Raw genomic sequence first — 24211 nt, 5'->3', positions numbered from 1 at the left:
TAATCCTTAGTTCTGAAAAGCTGTTGGAATTTGAGAGTCGATTACTCACTTTAATACGCTGCAGCGGCAAGACAACTTTTACTTGTTTTCATAAGGGTGTTACACTTTGTGAGCCAGATATTTTATGTGTTGAGAGAAAATTAATTCAGCAGGTAAGTCTATCAAAGTTGGTGTTATTATTATAACACCTTTAATAAGACAAATATACTCTGGTTAGTTCTCGCAACTGATGTTTTCTTAAATATTTTCACAGGTTCTAGAACAACATACTCTTTTTGCACTTCCAAGTAGTATCCAAGTACTATGCCGTTTGGTGACCTCTTAGACCAGGTGGGGGGCACAGGACGCTTCCAGATCCTGCATGTGACCCTTCTCTGCAACAACTCACACTCACCATTGATGGCACCAATGTCTCCCCTTCCTTCCAGGCACGCAAACTTGGTGTGATCCTTGACCCCAACCTCTCCCTCGACCCTGATATCTGCAAAATTGTCAAATCCTCCTTCAACCACCTTTGCAATATTGCTAAGATCCAGCCCTCTCTCGCACACCCTGCTGCTGACATATTGATCCACATCTTCATTTCCTCCTGTCTTGATTTCAATTCACTCCTCCACAGCATCAGTGCTAGCAATAGACTCAATAGACTCCAACTGGTCCAGAAAGCATCCGCCAGACTTCTAACACACACCAAATCCTGGCATCACATCACCCCAGTCCTAAAAGACCTCCACTGGCTTCCTGTCTCCCACTGGATCAACTTCAAAATCCTGGTCCTTATCTACAAAGCCCTTCACCAACTAGCCCCCCTCCCAATACCTCGATGGCTTCCTTTCCCCCTACCAACCATCTCAGTCCTTCAGATCCAACCTAGCCTGCCTTCTATGAACCCCCAAGTCCAACCTTCGCAGCCTTAGGGGACAGAGCCTTCTCTAGGGTAGTTCCCAGGCTTTGGAACTCCCTCCCCCAAGACATTAGAGACTCTGAGTCTCTTCCAATCCTGCCTCAAGACCTATCTCTTCTCCACTGCAACCAACATTACTGATTAATGATTTAAAGTGACAAAGATTTATTGATCAAAGATATAGTTATTGCACTATTTACAAATAAACTAAACTATATAAAATATCTCACACAGGTGGTTATATGAATCTTCAAGATGGTTAGCTTTGAGAAATAAGCCTGAACAAGCCGTCAAGAACCTTAAAAGGGTGGCCAAATTTAACGGACGGCACGAAGAGGGAGAACAAATCGACATTAAAGTAAGAGAATGTGGCGTGTTTGTGTTATTGCACCATCCATCTGTATTTATAATTGTGTATAAAATGAATTTGAACTTGAAATTTGAGGGAACTCTCTTCTTATGCATAGATGCTGCAAGAGTCCATGAAGAAAGAGATTTCCTGTTCGCAGGGCTCCTACTCTGTTCTGGATCTGTTCCGCACACCATCAATGAGGACCATGACAGTCTTCCTCAGTGCTGTCTGGTACACGTCCTGTTCTTGTTGTAGAAAACCTCAATGACCTTCTATGAAATTGCAATGACACCGTGCATCTTGTTTTTCTATATATATAACTTAGGTTCTCAACAAGTTTTGCCTACTATGGTATTGCTATGGATCTGCAAAAGTTTGGAGTGGACATCTACTTAATCCAAGTGATCTTCGGAGCTGTTGACCTCCCTGCTAAACTCATCATTTGTGTGTCTATGGATTTTATTGGACGGCGTAGATCACAATTTGGTGCTCTCATCATCTCCGGAGTCGCTATTTTGATCAACCTGCTTGTACCTTATGGTATGTTTGAACACATGCATACATACAAGTTGATAATTATGCTACAGAAATAAGTGAGTGATCTAATGAATTTCCCACTCCTGTGTAGATAAACAGACTGCACGCACCTGTCTGGCTGTACTGGGTAAAGGTTGCCTTGCTGCCTCCTTCAACTGCTGCTACCTTTACTCTGGAGAACTGTACCCAACCATCATTCGGTAAGTCTTATTTGGTAACAAAAAAGTGTCAAGTGTTTGTTTTTTTAAGGAAATTTAACTTATGGTATTACCCAATTTAATCTAGATTCTAGTTTGGAATTTAGTTCAGTTTGCTAATTGAGGAAATCAGATCTCTATTTATGAAGGAGTCAGATGAGTTTCTCTACTGGACTGAATGAATTGTTTTTTGCTGAACAAATTTGAAATGTGGGCAATGCTTCTGAAGTCTGCAGGCTACTATTTGGTTTTAACACATAACGTTCAGTGCAACTTGGACACATCATCAGAGATGATCCCAAGGGTCATCTGGTGTGTCAGGTCTTTCAACATCACCCTCACCCAGGCGACCCAGCCAGGGTTGATCAAGCCCCGGGTTGTATCCAAGTAGCCTGATCACCCCACTTGATTCCCAGGCATCTCAGTGCCTTCTCTGTGGCATCGGGGATCTTTTTGATGGCTCTCCTTTTTGATGGCTCTCCTGCTGTAGAGTCCAAGAAGCTTGAGTACCCTGCAGACTGACTGGCCTGCGAAGTCTCTTTTTCCCCCCTACTTCGATGGGCTCCCCACCTACCAGCTCCTTGTACTTGGCCCTCTTACTCTTACTACTGAACTTAGCTTCTTGGCCGTGTTTGTGATGGTGTGCCTTTTGGAGATATTTTCATGCACATATCGGACAAATAATATGGCTTGCAGTGTGGTTAATTGGATTAAGTGTTGGATGATGGGCTGCCGCCACAAGACTTTGTTTCCAACAGGATATTGGAAACTGTGATGTCCGTGAAACTTGGCTAAATCCTGGAATACCAGCCAGCGTCATTCAACAGTGACTCTTTTTCTATATACCGATCCGACAGAATAGAGGACTCTAAGAAAAAAGGAGAAGACAGGTGTTTTATAGTGTATGACGTTAATGCACAAATTGAAGGAGCTAATGGGATTGCATTTAACTGGAGTTGTAACATTAACGTTACTTTGTACGATTTCATGTGACAAATTAAACTAAATCGATTGATTGATTGAAGAAGACTGTGCTACATTTTTTTTTGGAGAGTGAAATTTTAGCATTAGTATTATTTTATGTAAATGTAGCCTGTTCTCTTCCATGATATAGCCTTAGCTAGCTAGCTTGGTAGCTTTGAGCTAGGTCAGCAACCAGGCTTCATTCGGCCCGCCTCAGCTCCATTCACGCTCCACCTCTTTGCCCGTCCTTGCCAAGATGGCACCAGGAGCCCCCCACTTCGAGCTTAATTTTTGCTCTTCAGAAACCTATGGGTGAGGTCACGGAGACGACGTCCATATTTTATACAGTCTATGGTCTTTGCTTATCGTACGATTCTCTTGAAACTCCAGGAGACGTGACACCAACAAACAAACCACGTTAATGGATCTTTTTCAGTCAACTGTTCAATTAAACAGTAACTGAAAATGTGAGATGTGACGCCAAAAAAACAAACATGTTCAAGTTCCTTTTCAGTTAAACAGTAGCCTAACTCAAAGGAGACATATCATACTCATTTTCAATTTCACACATGTTTGCATGCTGTTCAAAAACACATTATTTTCCTCATACTGTCTGTCTGAAACACTCCATTTTAACGCCTGTCTCTTTAAGCCCCCCTCCCGAAAAATCCCAGTCTTCTCTGACTGGCTTGCATGAAAAAATATGGTGCACCTTTGCAAAGGTAGTTCTCAAGCCATGGGCGATATATTGTAATGAGCCTGCATGCAACATAGGAAGGGGAGCCAAATCTGAATGTGCAAGATGATTCTAAAAACATTTGAGGCGAGAAATAGGCAATAACGTAACATAATATTGATTCATATTTGATCAGAGCTGCCTAGTTTGACCGTTTGGTCAGAGTTCGTGAGTGATTGACAGCCGGCTCTCATAGGGCGTGTTCCCACCTGTAGTTCGTTTGTTTTGGTCCGAATCAGGGACCAAATTGTTACAATGTTACTTGTTGCCTCGAGTTTGGTTGGTGTTCACACAGCAGCATTTACAAGCGGACCAAAATTTTGGTGCGCAAAGAAAATGCTCTCTAATTGGTCAGAATTTCCATGCTGGAAAACTCCTGGAAGTAAACAAAGAAGAGCAGATTTCCAGAACACAACAATGGAGGGACAACTATGCGGCTTGATCTTGGCCCAGATCGTCTTTTTTCTTTTTTTTTATACCTCGTAGCAATTTTTCACTTCAAGGCAAACGCGGCTGCGACTGGAAAATAATGTATTGATGCAGAGGAGTTGCCGAAGGCGCATATCAAGATGTACGGAGGACGGAGGAGGAGGCGTGCATTAACCCTCCTAAACTGTGACTTGCTCATCGGCCGAAAATATTTCTGAAGATCCATCAGGTATGCCTGTGGTCTTCAACACAGCCTGACGTTACCCCTGTTTAGTCCTGATGTGAATAGCGAAGGCAAGTGTAGGCTCTACTGTAGTAATTTTGTCTGGTGTTGACATGCACAGCGCTGCTCGCTATCGGAGCTGGTTTAATCTAAAAAGGCGCAATGCTTTCTCCAGTTGGGCCGGATCGAGGACGGATCATGTTCTCACCACAAACAAAGTTTACTGAACCGTACCGCAGTTCGTTTGGAAGCGAACCGAGACCACCCCTTCAAGGAGGTCTCGGTTCGCTTGTTTTGGTGCGCACCCGAGTGTGATTGCTGTGTTCACACCTGCCCAAACGAACTGCAGCAAGAGGGTAAACGCTCCAGGGTTCGATTCAACCGAACTAAACAAGGCAGGTGTGAATACGCCCATAGACAGCAGATGGATAGCAGACCTCAGATCAGCTATTACTGCTTGTTTTCCTCCGGTCCCTGAAATCTTACAGATGCCGTTGGGAGCACCGGAGGACACAGGGGCACATGATTTTTTTCAGGTTACCTGTTTCATGTACTACTGTCACGATATAGCGACCGTTTTATAGAATTAACTTTTTTTAATCATATTTGCTCCAATCTCGCCTACTTCAGCTTTAAAGACAAAAAAAAATCAAAGATGGGCCTCTAAACCCATATTAAACCCAAGATCTTTACCAAATTAGGAATATAATAACAGTTTGCATATGCTTTACTACTCCAACATCACAATCACTGATTTAAAGGAAGAGTGCAGTTATGGCTGTTTTTTCTCTCTCAGTCAGAATGGCATGGGCTGGGTATCCATGACGGCTCGTGTTAGAGCCATGGTGGCCCCTATGGTGCTTCTCACAGCCGACTTCATACCTTGGCTACCGGGTTTAATCTACGGGGGAGCTGCGATTCTCAGCGGAGTAGCTGCAATATTTCTTCCAGAAACACTTGGCTTACCCCTTCTTGACACAATACAAGACGTGGAGGACAGGTAGGATTGAAGACAGGATGTGTTCATTATCTGTGCATGTCTCAAAATCAAAACATAAATTTTACTAATCAAAACATTAATTTTAATAACAGTACACAGGAGGGCTCCAGGCAGGGTCTGAAATTAGCACCGCCAAATGCGGGTAAATTGTTGGCAGTGGCAGGTGAAATCATCAGGACACCCCCTCCACTTTGGCAGGCAGTGAAAATGCTAGTGATGGGAACAGAGAACCGTACTTGTCCACTTTCTTGGCATCTTATGCCTCCGTGACCATCGATTCCTCTTATTGAGGCTTTCCCACAGTTACGCATGCACAATGACGCATAGGCACGCCGTATCATGTTTCAGTTTGTTTTGGACCGGAGACACGGTGGAGAGAAAAAAAAAGCGCTCAACAGCATGGCGCTACTAAACCTGACGGCGTATCCACACTGGAAACGTCAAGAGCGCGTGGCGGCTGCGTCGCATGGCGGCTGCGTGATTGACGCGCCAGGTGTTCACACCAGCTGCATTTCAGTCTGCTGCGTTTCTGTTGCTGCTGCCAGCCCTTTCTTTCTACAAAGAGTTTGCCTTTCATGTTCACGGCCATTTCATTTCATTATAAATGTCATTTATATTTATTTATATTTTTTATAAATAGCAGAGCTACTAACATTAACAGAGGTGCCATTCAGTTATTATTATGAGACGTTCACGGTCTGCTCAGCAAAATGACAATTGGATGAAGGTAAATTACAATGTTATCATGATGTGTTCAAATGTAATCTCGTAAAATTAGGTTTTTGGCGAGAAACTTTAATAAATCCAGTTGTTTGTAGGAGATGTTTTCACGTCAATATAAAATAGATATTAAAGAGGGAATTATGACATGTTTAACTTCATAACAACTTGCCAAGATTTTTTTAATTAAAGCAAATATTTAAATAATCGTAATCATTTAAATTGTGTTTTTATGCAAATAACCACTATAGATGACAATAACAAAGTACAGTACAGTACTATGTACAGTAACCTCCCTCCCCACAAAAATAGGGCTCCCCCAGAAGCTATGGTGTAATTCGAACACTGTAATTTACCATGCATATAATGCTTTTTATGTAAAATATATCAAACATTGAATGACTTTAGATCTAAAATGTTATTCCTTCATTTAGCGCAGAGATTTCAAAAGTGGCAAATAAAATTTCTGAACGGCAGACAAAAAAAAAATACTTGCCTGCCACAGTGGCAGGAAGTGGAAAAAAGTTAATTTCAGACTCTGGCTCAAGGTCAAGCATTTACAGTAAATCCATCATCATGTATTAGGCTACTCAAAAGCAGACAGTTGAAGAGAGAGAAAAAAATTATTTATCCATATTTGCATTTTCTATTTTAAACACAGGGATCTGGGAGAATCTCTGAAATGCCACCAAAGGAAACAGACACCCAGGCGAATCTCCTACAGCAGGCTGCCTGAGGGCATCTGTATGTACTCCTGATGTTTTTTGCTGACATGTTAATGAAAGTAGAGTAGGTACTGCATTTATCCCTGTTTGTCTATGTTCATTTGTTTCACACATACAAAAAGACAGTAAAATACAATTCACATGAAAGGAATGTAAAACATGTGTGAGGGTGTGGTAGAAACCTATAACGGTTTATATAAAAACCACACACAAAGGACTTACAATAGGTTGAAAATACTACCATACAAAAATCACCAGTACATTTTGAATATAAGTGTTCAAAAAATGTCACATATAAAAATAAGTATAGGAGTGAAGTTGAGAGTGTTCATTTTTTCCAAATCAAATGTTTTTGTCAGAAGAGCTTTTCTAAGTTTGTTTGATTTCCATATAGAGTTATAAGTTTATTGTGTCGTATGACTGCTGGACAAATGGAGTTGCAATGTTTTTTTTGGAAGCGTCAATACAGTGAAATGAATAGCTCCAAACAATCAAACCTTTATTTGTCATACAGTAGCTTTGAGGACTTTAGTCTGGATTTGGACCAATTATGTTTAATATTTTTAAAGGCAGGGTTGACGATGTTATCCAGTATACACTATTTGTTATTTTGGTTGAAATGGTCTCGACACCCCGACAGCGATCCATTACTGATGAGCTCTGAAAAAGGGCCGGAAAAGAGCCGTCATCTGTAGCCGCTGTAATCCTGTAAAAACGTCTACCAATCACTGCCTCACGGCCCGCTTGGAAAGAACCAATCAGATGCCTCCCTGCTCATACTCTTCCCTTGGCGTGCACTAGCCTGAACTCAAAGCCCGTCGCCGCCGCAAGTTTACTGGAGAATGGAAGAGAAAACTCAGCCGTGCAGTAGCACTGCCGCGGTTACTTGTCATGAGCTAGCGTTGTTGAGTTATGTTGAGTTGAATTGTGCTAGCTTTCCAACAACGTCGACCCTATCTTTAATATCTAGTCTATATATTAACCTTCTACAGGTTACACTCTATGATATGCTTTAACTGGTATAACGTCTTATGACTTTTTAGGCTACACAAACCTGTATTTTTGTACAAACCCTTATTATAAAATGTATTTTAATTAAGAGAAGTACTGTATTTTACGTACTATTTTTAGAATATATAACAATAATAATAATATATATGTCACTTCAAATGGCCTCTGCTCCGTCACCGTTGTGCAATTGTGTCCCTTTCAGAAGCTTTGTAATCCAGCCTGGAACAACAGTGTTTTTTTAGAGACTTTATAAAACTAATAAATCAAACAGTGAATGTCTTCTGTGATTAGTTATCCATTTATCCGTGTTGAAAGGAGTTGTTGTCGTTAGCCTTTAGCTGAAGCTTACAGAGGGCAAGATGTATCCCATGATGCTTTGGGTCGATTCTGTTGATGAATTTGGAGGCTGTGCTGCTGACGGGGCATGTGTGCGTAACAGTGCTGATCTCAGAGGCCACATACAATAGAATAACATGACTTTATCCCATCCTAGTGTCATGTAGGTCTGTGCTGTTTGGGCAGCAACCAAAATAATGAGTAGAGTATCGTGGATGTAATAAATAATGTGTAGATTATCTTTTGCACACTTGGATAGTATTGTAAGGTGTGCGACCAGTACTGAACAATCCATGGCTAGTTGTTATTCCGTTTTTACACATTTTGGCTTCTTTTTTCAGGCCTATTTAATTTTTTATTTAGTTATAAGAATGTACAATCAGTCATACCATTTCAATTGACAAAGAAAGAAAAAATAGCTACATCAGAAGGTAATAATAATAATAATAATAATAATAATAATAATAATAATAATAATAATAATAATAATAATAATGATAACAATAATATTAGAAAAATATAAAATTAAATAAAAAATTTAAATTAAATAAAATTGGGGTTCTTGACACGGAAATGTGCAGGAAGTGACATCAGAAGAGAAGCCTCCGAATGAATAATAGAGGCGAAGTCTGACCCCTTCCGGTGGACCATCATGGGACCTTATTTCGTAAAAAATATGAACGGTAGTTGGCGCGAGAAGAATATTTTTTGATCCCGTTTGAATTGCGGCATGAATCACAAATATGATGTTTGTCAATTTAAAACATAAATTTGCAAGGCAAGAAAGCCACTTTTTGTTGTAAAACTGTTGAAGTATGAGACTGTGAAAATACATAATTAGAAAGACTACTCACCCAAAAGTCACGTAAGTGACTTCTCTCTGGCTGTGATGTACTCACACAAGCAACGGGTCTCGCTCGTTCTTTCTCTTCTCGGCTGATCAAAAGACCAGGTAACTCTGGATAAAATATTACATTTGTGCGAGGAACATATAAGTTAGCTAGCTAGCCGGCTAGTGTTGGTGATGTATGTTGTGTGAGATGAGAGATGTAGTTCACTGAGCAGTTTCACACAAAACTAAATGATACTACGACAAACCTACAACAAACTGAGACTTTCTTGACTAGCAAAATTATCTTTTAAATTGACAACCCTCATATGTGTGATTCACGGCACAGTTGAAATGGGATGAAAAAATGATTAGTCTCTCACCGTTGACTACCGTTCAGATTTTTTCCGAAATATGGTGGTCCACTGGAAGGGGAGAGACTTCGCCTCTCTATAATTGCTGATTGCTAGCTCAAAATGAATTATGTCTTGTACGGCCCCTCATACATATCAGCACCTAAGCATTTAAGTCTTGTGTTTCTTTCCTTTTCTTACGGTCTGTTTATCCCAAATAAGCAGAATAATTGGTTATTAAGGTCCCACATAACTGGGCTGATTCACTGTCAACTAATACTGAAACAAGTCAGATGATGAACCTGCCTGACCAGGACAAGAAATCAAGGATTTAGATTTAAATACAGAAAAGACAGTGCAACCCAATGGGAATCAGAAGTACAACAGCACCAGTTGAAAAAAGGGTAATTGTCTGCCTCCGTCATTTGCTGTCTGGGCCTGATCCGGAGAAATCAATCAATGAGTAAACCCAAAGAAAGCATGTAGAGGACAGTGTATTACTATCACACAGACATAAGTACCACTCCAGTTTTAATTTTACTTTACTGTTTAACTTTACTTACAACCTCCAGCTTTCCATAAAAAAGGTAAAATGTCACCCACTCTTTAAATATTAAACTTTTGTGTCTCACAGACAACCTAGATAATATCTGCTGAATCATGTATATCCATATATGGTCAATGAATACATGTGGATAATTCAGTGAATTTTCACCTCTGAAAGACACAGTAACTGTGCATAATGTAATAATTTAAATATAAAAGCTCATAATGTAATAATAAGTGCATAATGTAAGAAAACCATGAGCGCATAACATCATAACAGTTGGGCATAATGTAATAAATTATCACATTATGAGAACATCATTATGAAAAATCAGTTGAATAATGTTATAAATTTGGCGCATTCATTTAAATAATTTGCAATGAAAAAAGAAATTTTAAAGGAACACAATCAATTAAAAACAGAGAAAGTGAGTATTAAAGGGAAAAAAATATATATTTTTTCCCTTTATGTCTTTTATTTCAGCCTGGTCTCACTCCCAGAGCGTCAAATACAGACGCACAAGGCACCCTTTAGTGTCTGTATGAGACGCAACGGGCTTTCAACTAACTTGTAGTCCTGAATTTCCAAGTTCAGTTGCTTTAAATGAAGTGTGTCATGTAAAACTAGAAGGGCTCCTATGTATGCTTTGAGAAGACAAGAAGAGTACTCGTTTTCAAACTTATTACACTATGCGCTGAATTTATTACAGTATTCAACTTTTTTTTGCTTAGTTTATGATGTAATAATTTTCTCATAATGTAATAAGTTATTATATTATACACAAAACTGTTATTACGTTATGTGCTGACATTATGTGCTGATTATTACATTATGAACTTTTATTACATTTAAATTATTACATTATGTGCAGTTATTACATAATGAGTTGTTATATTGAAGGAGAGAGTTGCTGTTTTGAACGTCATTCCTCCAATGATCATTGCTATGAGAAAGACTGCATTGATTCACTGCCTAAGTAACACTCCAGTTTTAATTTTACTGTTTAACTTGATCTTCACATGATGACCTCTGGTTTTCCATAAATAAGGTGAAATGTCACTCACTCTTTAAATATTAAACTTTTGAGTGTCACAGAGAGTCTAGATAATATCTGCTAAAGAAAGTGTGTTTCTATTAAATGAGTAAATATTACTGGATACAAAAGGGGAACTCTTCTGGTGTGTGACTTATGAATCTTGCTGTAGTGCCACCATCTAGTGGTAGATCCATGCTAATGCAGAAGCTAAACTAAACACAATCATTTCAGTATCTATATATGATAAACTTAAAAGCTATAAGCTAAAATTTAACCTGAAATATTGTCCTGTATGTCTTACATCACATTCTTGTTCTTAAGAGTTTCAATCTTGAAATGTTTCAATATATTAGGGCTGCTCATTTTGTTTTAACTTTAACGCCACTAATTTCTTTAACGCATTTAGGCAACTTGTGATTTTTAGGTTGTAGCGGGCTCAGTTTTAAAGCTAGAGTGAATATACTAGTATCATATGAAACTAGAAAAAACCTAAGGAACCAATTGGTACCAACATCATACAAATGTCATACTAGCTTGTCACAAAGGAGACTAAATAACACTCCAAACTTATACTAAATTTTGGTGAGGGAAAACTGTCATGGCCATTTTCAAAGAGGTCTCTTGACTGAAAATGGGTTCTATGGGTACCGACGAGTCTCCCCTTTACAGACATGCCCACTTTATGATAATCACATGCAGTTTGGGGCAAGTCATAGTCAAGTCAGCACACTGACAGCTGTTGTTGCCTGTTGGGCTGCAGTTTGCCATGTTATGATTTGAGCATATCTTTTTTATGCTAAATGCAGTACCTGTGAGGGTTTCTGGACAATATGTGTCATTGTTTTGTGTTGTTCATTGATTTCCAATAATAAATATATACATATATTTGTGTAAAACAAGAATATTTGCATACTTTACAAAGTGTATTAAATACTTTACTTGTACAGATAAAAAATGTGCGATTAATTTGCGATAATCATGAACAATAATGCCATTAAATATTTTAATCAATTGACAGCCCTAACAAATACACTTTAATAAGCACTGGTTGTTAAGAGATCCCTCTGAATATTTACATTCATATGAGGAGGGGCAATAATGTAATGATTACAAGATTGGTTAGGAAATAAATCCTGTGACCGTCAACTAAGTTTTAACATTTTTTTCTTATAAAAAAGTTATGTCTACTAATGTAATACTTGTCTATTTTACCATTGGAGAGACTATCACATGCCCTGATATTAATATACCTGGAAGAGGAATGGTCAAGAGTAATAAGTACGGGGGTAACAAATATAACAGTATGAGTACGTGCAATGCAATTGTTAAATTCAACTATTGCTGATGCTCACATTTTATTCGTTTGTGGAGTTGGGCGTGTTTTTCGATATGTCTTGTCTCAGTTATAGGTCTTTGTATTGTGTCATTGTATTATGTTGAAAATAAAAACATTGAAAGAAAAAAAAAGTTATAAACCGTCACAATTAGCATCTCTCAAGCAGGATGTGTGTGTTTATGTGTGTCTGGCACTTACTGTATGAGCTAGGACTTCAGAGAGCACAGCTACCATGTGAAATACTTTTGTTATAATCTATAACCCCCCCAATCTCCATATAAATAATACATCATAGTCAGATTTTATGTGATTTTATGGATTACGCCAGAAGTGTGAAACCTCAAGACAAGATATAATCAAAATGCAGAACAAAGCTTTCTACAGAAATAACTAGATCGTAAAATGATATGAATAAAGATTTATTTTCTCATATGAACAGGTGGATTCATTTTTCATTTTATTTTACAATCTATGACAATCTCGCATTTTTTTCTCTTTTTTTTCTAGCATATTTCAGGAATGACATGTGGGGGGGGGGGGTCTTTTTTATTGCTGAATGTTAAATGAAATACACTTTCACTGACTGGAAAAAGAATTGTCTGCTGCTTTTTTTTTTTTTTTACCATGCACCCATCTAACCGTGACCACAAGGACATGCAGAGGAGAGGTGTTCAAACATTTCAAGCGAGGGTGGGGTTTCGGGTGAGGGGGGCAAGGTTTGGGGGGGGTCATAGAATTAAACAGAAGAGGCTGGCAGGACGCGCCTGGTAGCATCTCAGTTGGGCGAGAGGGCTGGCAGAGTGAGGGGAGCATCACGTTTCAACTAGAGGAGCACTGTCTTCTTTTGCATTTTTCAGACATACAAAATTAGACCCAGAGGTGAGGAACTCAATGAAATATCTGCAAGTGAGGTGACCTTTCTCTAGAACAATACCACTGTGCATTTACCATATAGCAGTTAGAATTGTAGATCAATCTTTTTAACCAATAATAATCTGATAATTCAGCATTTTTTTTTTTTTTGGGAGGAGTAGAAACATACAACAGTGATGAAACATCAACTGTTCCCTCTCACTGAGTCACTTTTAATGGGTTTGAATTATTGAAATATTCTTTCAGTGGAGGACAGGGGGCTTAAATGTTCAAATTATTATCATTTACGGGGTAAATTTGACGAGATCTGAAGACAAAGCAGTACTATCGGAGGAGACGCTATCTGGATGCTATTTGACGTTACTTGGAAAGTGTGCACGTAAAGTGGAGCGGTCCAAACCAAGTGATAAAAACAATCCAGTCATTCAGTGGACGTGAGCACGTGAACAAGAAGGGCTGACAACGTTATAGATGGCTGCATAATGGCTTTAAAAACTAACTCATGTAAATATGCATTTATATTTCATTCTACACTACAGGCATCACATTTTCCACACAAAACATGACAGTCACCTCTTAGAAAATGATGTAATCAAACAGCAAAATAGAAAGTTTGCATATTTTTGCATTGTATGATCCTCCAAAGTTTCACAGCTATTTCATTGATATTGTCTGGTATGTGTTCTGCACTGTTTCCTTCTCTCTCTGTGTGTGGGCGGGGGAACTGGTAGGATGTATGTTAACGTTTAGGCCTTCATTATCTGAGAACCTTAGTCTTAGGTAGACCTTAAGTTGAGGAAGGGGGTGTTTAAGGTGGAGGGGGGGGGGGGGGGGGGGGGGGGGCATGTGGAAATCCTGAGACGCTGTGTGGCCCTTTAACACGAGCCACAAAAACAAGAATGGACACAGAAGGATGATGAGGCATGGGATTAGGGGGCTGATTTGAGTGAAAACAGATGCAATCTTTTTTTGTTTTGCCATCACCTCTGATGGCGGGGGTCACCCTGTGCCAAGCGGCTCAGTGTTTGTTGGCCTCATAACAGGCTAACGTGAGGGGAAAAAAGCTGCTGGGAAATAAAAAGGGGGGCTTAACTGGGGCAGGCTGGGAAAGGGGCAAGAATAGCTGTAAACACATCAAGCAATGACCTGCATAACATACAACCCTACAGCAGCCTTACCTGTCCGCCTACACTGGGGGGTCACTGTTCTGATAAAGCACTATTCTGTGACACACTCTTCTGTCAGCTCTGCTGGGACACCAGTAGACCCACACGCTCGACGTCGCCACAACAAACAATGAAATTCATCTGACCATCACAAATACATGCAAGCAAACTGACATGCGCGCACACACATAGACACACAGACACACAACCACACAGACACACAGACACACACACACACAGGCATTTACACACACATATCCAACCACACTCTCTCTCTGTAGACATTAGTCAGAGGGCAAAAAGGATCTACATTGTATTCATGGCGCTCTATTCGATCCCAAATCATAAACCCTACAGGCGAATCATATTAATGTAAACATACACTTTATGTTGAAGTGGTTTATATTGCGTGACATGGAAGGGGTTATGTTCCAGTGGGGCTAGACTCCTCAAAGAATGCAACTTGGAAAGAAAGTAAAACAGGAAACCAGAGAAGAAAAAAAAACATAAACGTGTATAAAAAATGAGGCGTCCATATAAGAAAGGCTACAAAAACCTCCACTGGCCCTCTGGCATCGGCATACAGCAAAAGGCACCACAATATTACTCTATTTTTTTTTTTTTTCGTCGTGAAAAAACTGGCACATCTTTTTATGCTGTAAATCAAAATGTACATATAAATAGAGTTTTCCCTATAAAAAAGTCTTTGCTGTTAACTAGTAGACAACTTTTGCTAAAATGAAAATAAATATTTCATTTGTTTAGAATATCTGTCAGTTATATAAAATAAAAATATTTCTTATAGATGCAGGTCTATACTATATTGATTTTCGTTGGTTCATTTTCACTCTTTAATGGGGTGTATTGTCCGGTTTGGAGCGCGAGTGTGTAAGTCTTGTATGCATGTTGCCATGCCCACTGTGCCGCCCCGACGAGTGAGAAGTCCGACTGTCCACCGGCCTGTAGATGGTGGAGGGCTCGGCGTTCATGTTCTGCATACTGAGGAAGGGCGTGCTCTCGCCGTCCTCCTCTGACTCGCTATCTGTTAGGCAGCTTCGAGACCCATAGTCCCGAGATGCCTCGTATCCACGTGGGGCCACGTGGCCATTCAGTCTGGATCTCCGCCAGCGTCGGCTACCAGTTCCACCGGACCCACTTCTCTTTGGTTGCTCCCGAGAGGAGAGATACTCCTGGGTGGTCTCATAGTCTTCTTCTTTAGCCAGCCGGTAGGGGCTGGAGGGCAGGCTGCCCCTGCTGTCATTTAGATAGGTGCGACGCTGCTGCCGGTAGGGCTCCTGACACTGGGCGTCGTGTAGGGGCACCTGGTAGCGGCGCAGCAGAGGCTGGTCGTCCTCCAGAGGGTAAGGGTTGCGGACAGCAGGAGGGAGAGACATGGCGTGGCTGGCGTTGGGGGATGTGATCTGGAAGGTAGGCACCTGCGAGGGCAATGAGTAATGGAAATCCACTGGGGAGAGGCGGGCTGGTGTCGTCAGGGCGGACACGTACCTGCAGTAAATACAGAGGGGAGAGAATAGTTGAGTAGAGAAGAGCAAGAGGAGGAGTGTAGAGAAAGCAGTCTGAATCTTTCATTGGCATTCTGTTAACTGAGTGAACATTACACCTTAAGTGCCAAGTTACTAGCAAGTTATAAATGGACACTAAAATATTCAAGGGAATAAAGTATTTTTTATACATAGATTTAACTTTGAGCTGAACTGCTGTAAGGTAGTTTGCACACCGGGCATAGTGACTAAAATCTATCCTGACCATTAACATACCTTCAATTAAAATAATGATCTATTTGAGAAAATTCTATATGATCTTAAAGTAACAGTGTGTAGGATCACAACTTCTCCTGTGTGCCAAGCGTGTAGGATTTCTACGGTGCCTGACGCGAAAACGCGAATGGCCCTCTCTGGAGCCAGTTGTTGTAAGAGTAGAGTGTGTGTGTGTACGTGGGAGGTGAGTGGTGAAGCAAGAGAGAGAGAGTGGTGGCGCGGCAGCAGCGAGTAACATTATCGTCTCCGGCCCAATCAAGAAAAGTTAACAGAGTTTGGTTTGTCCGTTCTGGGCTACTGTAGAAACATGGCGGACTCCTTGGAGAGAGGACCCGCTCCCTATATAGATATAAACGACTCATTCTAAGCTAACAAAAACACAACGATTCTTATCGTCAGGTGATTATACATTAAAAAAAAATAGATCCCACCTAAATGTGACACACTGGTTCTGTAAGTTCTTTCATAGGCAGTTCTTCCCAAGATTTTAATTCCTCTGCAGTGCTGAATCTACTATTCTGTAATTTGTCATTTTTTGTTTGTATACGTGGTACCCTGGTACTGCCCAAAACTTCTTCCTGTCTGCAGAACTGAAATGTCTGTAATGGGAAGTTAACGTCCCCATTGGTAAAATACTTATGTGGTGTCCCCAAGGGATGTATTCTGGATCCACTTCTTTTGTTAATATCTCGATGCCTCATAATATACAAACCTATTGGGTGATGCTGATGATTTGCAAAAGTTATTCAGAATTCTGCTTAACGGACTATCTGAATTACTGTTTTGAGTTTTATCAATAACATTTGCAGCAGTTCTTTGACGATCACCTGTCGCTATCTGAGCTTATAGAGCAGCCTGAGGTCCTCTGGGCGGCCCTTTTGGCTGCCCTAGTTTTTACTGAAGACTGACGCTGACTAAACTTCCTCTGCACCCGTAGGCTCTGGACAAACCTGCCCAACAAGATCGCCCAGCCAACTTAGTGTCCTACTTTATAAAACCTTTCAAGTCTCGCTTTTACTTGGAACTCACAGTTACACTTAACATTACCGGTCTTTTATTTCTATTAAGCATACTTTGAAGCAGCACTGTTTTTTTTAGCATGTTAGTGTTTAGGTTGATCACCATGCAGACCGTACTATAGCTAATCCTCTCCCATGCCTTAACTAGTTCTTTATCTCTGCACAGTAAGCTGGCAGCTATTGAATAATATTATAGTGCAACCTCCTGAATCATCATCCCCCCTGTAAATGAACTCAGAGTTACTGTGGTTGTCATCTTAGGAAGCTTTGTTCAAACATGGCCATGTGGGCACCACAGCTGAATGCTGAAGTCAATGCGGATGCTTTTGAAGATGCAGCATAACCACTAATGACTCTTACATTTAAAAACTTGTCTGACTTGTCTCTCGAAGTAGAAAGTCAATATTAAACTTTAAAGACAGGTACATTTAGGAGCATGCTTTCTCAACTGACAGTAGCCTGGAGCCTCACACTCAGTCATCATGGTTGCCACTTTTCCATCCCTCCTCCACCTTGACTTAAACCATAGACTGTATGTAAGAAGTGGACGTAGTCACCCTGACGTCACCCAATAGTTTGAGGACTGCGGTTTTGAAGCCTCTGGTTCTGTATTTTGGCCGTCGCCATCTAAGCTCTTTGCAACCAAAAGTGACATGAGAGGGTGGAGCTAAGTACAACCGAATGCTGAATAAGATCTTTTTTGGCGACCGTATTTCTACGGTGGCTGATGCGGAAAACGCGAATGGCCCTCTCTGGAGCCAGTTGTTGTAAGAGTAGAGTGTACGTGGGAGGTGAGTGGTGACGCAAGAGAGAGAGAGTGGTGGCGCGGCAGCAGCGAGTAACATTATCGTCTCCGGCCCAAGCAAGAAAAGTTAACAGAGTTTGGTTTGTCCGTTCTGGGCTACTGTAGAAACATGGCGGACTCCTTGGAGGGAGAACCCGCTCCCTATATAGATATAAACGACTCATTCTAAGCTAACAAAAACACAACGATTCTTATCGTCAGGTAATTATACATAAAAAAAATAGATCCCACCTAACACACTAGTTCTGTAAGTTCGACCAAAATGTTACAAATAATTTTCATGAACTGAAAACACACTGTGAATGGATTAAATTTCTAAGTCGAAAACACGACAACTTCCAGACCGTACAACGCCGTGGTAGCAACCTGTCAATCCCAAGGTAGCCTCGCCCGAAAGCATACCCTGCTTTATGGACTATTTGACTCTAAATGGGACCATAATTTACTAAATAAACATCATGCTGTATTGAAGAAGTCTTGAAACTAGAGATTGACACCATAAAGTCATGTTTACAATGTTTACTGAGGTAATAAATCAAGTGAGAAGTAGGGTCATTTTCTCATAGACTTCTATACAATCAGACTTCTTTTTGCAACCAGAGGAGTCGCCCCCTGCTGGCTATTAGAAATAATGCAAGTTTAAGGTACTTCCGTATTGGCTTCACTTTTCAGATCCTAGTTGCCCAAATTTAGATTGTCTGGATTGTCAAAAAATGAAACCTTTGGTCAGTTTGGTTTTCCTACAGTTATAATACCAACTAAACATTAATTTCAATACATTGCCACCTACAGAAGTTCTCCAATGACTCCTCCATCGTCAGCTGCATCACGGATGACAACGAGGAGGAGTACAGAGCCCTGGTGGAGAACTTCGTAGGGTGGTGTGATAACAATCACCTCCAGCTCAACATTGGAAAGACCATGGAGCTGGTGGTGGACGTCCGGCGGAGCAAGAAGAGGCCCCCAACTTCCATCACCATCCGAGGGGAGGAGGTGGAGGTGGTGGACACTTACAAGTTCCTAGGCGTACACATAAACAATAAACTGGACTGGACCGACAACACCGAGGCCCTCTACAGGAAGGGACAGGTCAGGTCCTTCAACGTCTGCAATAGGCTGCTGCAGATGTTTTACCAGTCTTAACCAGTGTCCTCTTTTTTGCTGTGGCATGTTGGGGGGAGGGAGGCTAGGGGGGGGTAACACCAACACAAGGGATGCCAACAAACTAAACAGGTTGTTGAGGAAGGCTAGCTCTGTAGTTGGATCAGAACTGGATGATCTGGAGGTGGTGGCAGAGGGGAAGATCAGGAGGAAGCTGGACGCTATCCTGGAGAAAACCTCCCACCCCCTCCATGATGAGCTAGTCATGAGCCACGGACTCACCCCCCCTCGGCACAACACAAAGCGCCTGGGTCAGTCCTTCATGCTGGTAGCCATCAGGCTCCACAACCAAGGCTGACCCCCACATGAGAACTATGAGGACTTTAAACTTAAAACACGCACCATCTGGATTATCTGAACTACCTGCACTACCTTAAACTTAAAACACGCACTATCTGGACTATCTGCATCTATCTGCACTACCTGCAACCACCTCTCCTAAAAACTGGTGCACTTTAAACTTTAAACTTACTTTACACTACATCCCATATACCATTTTATAGACTGTACATATTACATCTATTTATTGTACGCTACATTTTTTATTGACGGACGGTACATGCTGTGTCCATTCACTATGTTCATTCACTATGTATATTCTGTATTTCTATTTATTGTTTTATAATCTTTTTGTACACCTGTACCTCTGTATCTGCACTTTGCTGCTTTGACACCTGAATTTCCCACACTGGGGATTAATAAAGGTTCATCTTATCTTATCTTATCTTATTTGAAAAGCAACTTATGATTCACATATCACTGCGTGTTTGCGTCGACGGTTCATTGCCTTTAGGAGACAACATGCCGTGTGAGACACAAGCCTGAGATATTCCCACAGCTCTGCTGATTCAGCTGAAGCAGGAGCTGTTGCCATGATGGAAGAGGCGCTGGTTACCTGGAATGACTCTGAGGGGATGTTGGTTATGCAATCTGGCTCTGCATAACAACTCATTGGCCAAGGTCCTATTCGTGCATACATGGTTGTTGTATGCTGGCATTGTTGATACCTCACAGCTCAAGCAGATAAAAAGACAAGACACATCTTGTCTGGTTGGTTTCTGACAGTCTATAAGGCACTGGTCATATGCATATTGAACTACTCCAGTAGGCATTTTGCAGCAATAGCAGACATTAGTGAATTTGTTAGGTATGTAAGGTCTACATCTGATCCTAAGTGTGCCTTAAGTTTGCCTGAATGTTATGTACTTAAAACTGTATAGCTAATAAAAGACATGCAGGCACCAGTTGGCTCATTCAGTTGCACCTTTGCTGCAGATGATCTGAGGTCACGATGCACACTGATCTAGTGGCTGCTTCTAAACTGCAAACGTTTTTTTTTAAATAAATATGCATTTTACCTTGATTTGTTTTTATTTGTGAGCAGGAGAGGCGGCTTCATACCTGCGACCAGTTGACACATTTAAATAGAGGATACGTGGGCTTTGCACTTGCACAATCAATTGTTTGCCACGACAACCTTGTGCAAGGGTTTAATTACCTCGACGTCCCACTTGTCTGAGAATGTGACCACTTTTTTTGTTTGTTAAAAAGTAATCTCAGCAGAGGCTGTCTACTTTGAGGCCACCTTGGCTCAGAGTTTGTGAGATCTACCATCTAGATATCACACTGTCCTGTCCACAGTATCTTACGTGGTTTCACTGGGCATAACGCCAAAGAGTATAACAGCAAAGAGTCGAAACTCTGGTGCTTTTTTGACAACAGCCGATAGATGGCGCTCTGTATATCAGCGGATAATGTTTTCGAGGTAAATCAACTTCCCAGTATGATAAGCTCAGCTTCCATTGAACTATAATTGTACGTCACCTTTTCTAATGTGAACCCATCTGAAATGGATTGGCTGATGCTCAGCATAATCGTGGTTACTTGTGTATAAGCTATAAGAAAGGAAAGGGCAGGATGACCTCATGTATAGCATGTTTTTTCAAACCTTAAACACAGGGTCTTCAATTACAGGGTCAACTAAAGACAGACTTCCTCTACCTAACTGGGTCATCATTCCCTTCCCTCAAAAAATATGTGTATCTTTAGCCAAAATACCAACCAACTGTTTTATGGGTGTTGTGTTGATGCTTAAAGATACATTACACTCCATAATTTCAGTATATGGCTCAATCACGCTCCCATATCCCCAAACTTCCTGCCAGCTCAATGCTAAGGCTTGTTGAGTGATGGATGCTTTGCTGTGAAAGGTGTTGGAATTCAAAACATCAGTAGTGAGCACTGGGAGAGCGTTTTGGGATTCTGAAGATCACCATTGGGCCCTATAACAAAATCAGGGGCTGTATCTTAGGCACTTAAAAAAGCAAGTTCAAATTCAGGCCATGTGTGACATTAAGCACTACTGAAATAGAGTAGCATGTGGAGGACGCATTATTTAGAGTGAATTGGTTGTGTTTGAGCTGTCGCGTTCTGGTTTGTGTTAAAGGAGCACTCTGACATTTTGGGGATCTGCCTGTCTGCCATCCAGCCCAGAGTCACATGAGAAGTACAGAAATAGTACGGAAATAGGTGCAGGATAAATATACAGTAGATAGCTTTGGAGGTGTTGAAAGGCATATTTCCTCTCTTCTGATAGACTGCTACTTCCTGCTTCTACTCTTTGTGCTAAGCTAGTTAGCCTAGCTCATCCTGGACCTTTTTCCATGACGCAAAGCAACACATTCTCACTCCCAACTCATCAAATACCGCCACTTGGACAGTGCCTCTTGGCATCGGAGACCGATGCACAGGTATACCTCTCGCGTATACCTTTGGATGGACCGGGGAAGGCGTGGCAATATATGCTTGTTACATGCATAGTGTCCTTTCAAAATAAACTTCTATTTTCACAGGAAGTTAGGTTTAGGCAACACAATCACTTAGCTAGGTTTAGAAAACGGTCGTGGTTGACGTTAAGTTCACTGACTAACGACTCACGTGACTCACCGGACTTATGATACCCACGAGTGACGAAAGAAGACTGACGTGACAAAATAAGTCAACGTGTTCCTGGTTGAAAGACTTGTGTTTGTTTGACCCGCCTGCCCTGAGTGGACTCTCACACTATTAATACAACGTCACTTGCTCCGACTAAGGCCGTGGGTGGGTTTACACTGGAGTTAGGGGCATTTCCCAATCGGCGGTATTTGACGAGTTGGGAGTGAGACCGGGTTGCACAAAGATGAAACGGTCTCTGGACAAGATGGAAAATAGGTGTATTTCCCCCAAAATTTCATATTGTTCCTTAAGGAGAATTAAAGGGAACGCTTTAGCCAATCAGAACTACATACTGGCCATGGAGTAATGTTACAGTAGCTGTATGCACAGAGTTCCCACTGAAGCACATAAGCACTGCTTTTCACTCTTGCCTACCTTAGCGTATTTCATCATCATCATGCCTGCTGTGTGTCAGTTTCCACTGAGTCTCTCAGAGTGCCCTGACTGGCCTCTCGAGGCTGAGAGAGAACCAGCAGAGAGAGAGCAAACTTCTCAAAATGTTCACGACAAACCGAGTGCCACATCAACCACGCGTGGGCCTTTTTTTCCCACCTGTCGCTGTGCGGAGAGTCTCCCAGCGAGTCGAAGGAGTCTCCGTACTGCAGGCCCGGCCGGTGGGGGTCGGAGTAACCACAGTGTGCGGCGCGCCGGGCCCGTGCCTCCATGCACGCAGGGCTGCTGCATTTACTGGTCCCCACGGATGATGACATCATTCCCGGCGAGTCGGAGAGGATGCTGTCAGAATGTTCCAGGCTCCATGTCCGCTCCTCATGTCTGACAAATTAAAAAAGGCGTTAAGACTCACACACCCATGGCGTGTCCCAGTGTGATTCCTTTTTTTTCTATCCTGCTTTTTCAGAGTGAAGTACTTTTAACTTTGGAAAAAGAAGCTTGACAATCAAAGCACCTGTTTCCAGAGGCACCAATCAACCAAATTAATCAGTTTGTGTGAGATTCTATATTTATATAAAACACAAGGCCTGTACGGTGCATGCTTACCTGTGAGTTGATGAATGGGCTCGCGTGGAAGAGTTGTGAGATCTGGAAGAGGCATGGCTGGCAGGGAACGATCCCTCCGTTGCAGGCCGTATGACTCGTTCAGTCGCAGGGACATTCTTTGATATGTACTGTGTTGGTGGAAAAATGGATTTGGCAGATGGGGAAAAAATGTGGAAAAAAAAGACAAGCTTTGATTATATAACTGAGCATAAAACCATTTGATGTACATCTGTGTGCGTGTACTTTAATAACGATAGGAATCCTTTCAGAAACTCACATCGACCATAGGGATTTCCTCCGGGCCTGGTCCTGGGTGATTGGGTCCGTTAGCAAGGTTACGATTGGGATGTTCTGGACACATGTTCTGTCGCAGATGATTGTGCATTTTCTTTCTTTGTTTCCTGTTGAGTAGATCTCAGTCATTATCACTCTTTCTTAAGATGCATTAAGTAATGATATAACTAGGGCTGACAATTGATTAAAATATTTAATCACAAATGAATCACATTTTTTTTCTGTTCAAAATGTACCTTAAAGGGAGATTTGTCAAGTATTTAATACTCTTATCAACATGGGAGTGGGCAAATATGCTGCTTTATGCAAATGTATGTATATATTTATTATTGGAAATCATTTAACAACACAAAACAGTGACAAATATTGTCCAGAAACCCTCACATAAAAAATATGCTCAAATCATAACATGGTAAACTCAAGCCCAACAGGCAACAACAGCTGTCAGTGTGTCAGTGTGCTGACTTGACTATGACTTTCCCCAAACTGCAATTGATTATCATGTCTGTAAAGGGGAGACTTGTACCCATAGAACCCATTTTCATTCACATATCTTGAGGTCAGAGGTCAAGGGACCCCTTTAAAAATGGCCATGCCCATTTTTCTTTGCCAAAATTTAGTATCTTCACTCTAGCTTTAAAACTGAGCCCGCTACAACCTAATAATCACAAGTTGCATTAATGTGCTAAAGAAATGAGTGGCGTTAAAATGAATGCGTTAACTATAACAGCCCCATTATGTTTTTTTTAATTGATGTAACAACTCTTTTACCTGTAAACAATATAAAAAGACTACATTTTAAAACAGTATACACAGTAATCTATTCCCACCTATGCTGCATATTACAGCAGCTTGAGTGTACAGCTATTTCTTGATAAAATGCAC

The 24211-nt window shown here is 41.1% G+C and overlaps 2 protein-coding genes across 5 annotated transcripts in view; one reads left to right on the top strand and one right to left on the bottom strand.

The window, feature by feature from the left end:
- Window positions 1-303: 303 nt before the first annotated feature.
- Window positions 304-6819, top strand: LOC119476011 (solute carrier family 22 member 6-like). Its single transcript, XM_037749180.1, has 7 exons — window positions 304-410; window positions 1139-1262; window positions 1372-1487; window positions 1582-1796; window positions 1885-1993; window positions 5138-5341; window positions 6723-6819. The coding sequence occupies exons 1-7, from the start codon at window positions 304-306 to the stop codon at window positions 6817-6819; spliced, it is 972 nt and encodes a 323-aa protein (XP_037605108.1).
- Window positions 6820-12742: 5923 nt separating this feature from the next.
- LOC119476066 (pro-neuregulin-2, membrane-bound isoform-like) overlaps window positions 12743-24211 on the bottom strand; it is an 86056-nt gene continuing 74587 nt past the window's right edge. For all 4 annotated transcript variants that reach the window (XM_037749253.1, XM_037749252.1, XM_037749254.1 and 1 more), the window contains 4 exons: window positions 23310-23433; window positions 23033-23160; window positions 22586-22807; window positions 12743-15779 (listed from right to left, as the gene is read on the bottom strand). In XM_037749253.1, coding sequence (XP_037605181.1) covers window positions 15125-15779; window positions 22586-22807; window positions 23033-23160; window positions 23310-23433 — 1129 coding nt within the window. In that variant the 3' untranslated portion in view covers window positions 12743-15124. The remainder of the gene's footprint in view (window positions 15780-22585; window positions 22808-23032; window positions 23161-23309; window positions 23434-24211) is intronic.

Source organism: Sebastes umbrosus, chromosome 17 (genome assembly GCF_015220745.1).
Source record: "Sebastes umbrosus isolate fSebUmb1 chromosome 17, fSebUmb1.pri, whole genome shotgun sequence".
In the NCBI taxonomy this organism is placed as follows: domain Eukaryota; kingdom Metazoa; phylum Chordata; class Actinopteri; order Perciformes; family Sebastidae; genus Sebastes; species Sebastes umbrosus.
This window is presented reverse-complemented; position numbering and strand designations above follow the sequence as displayed.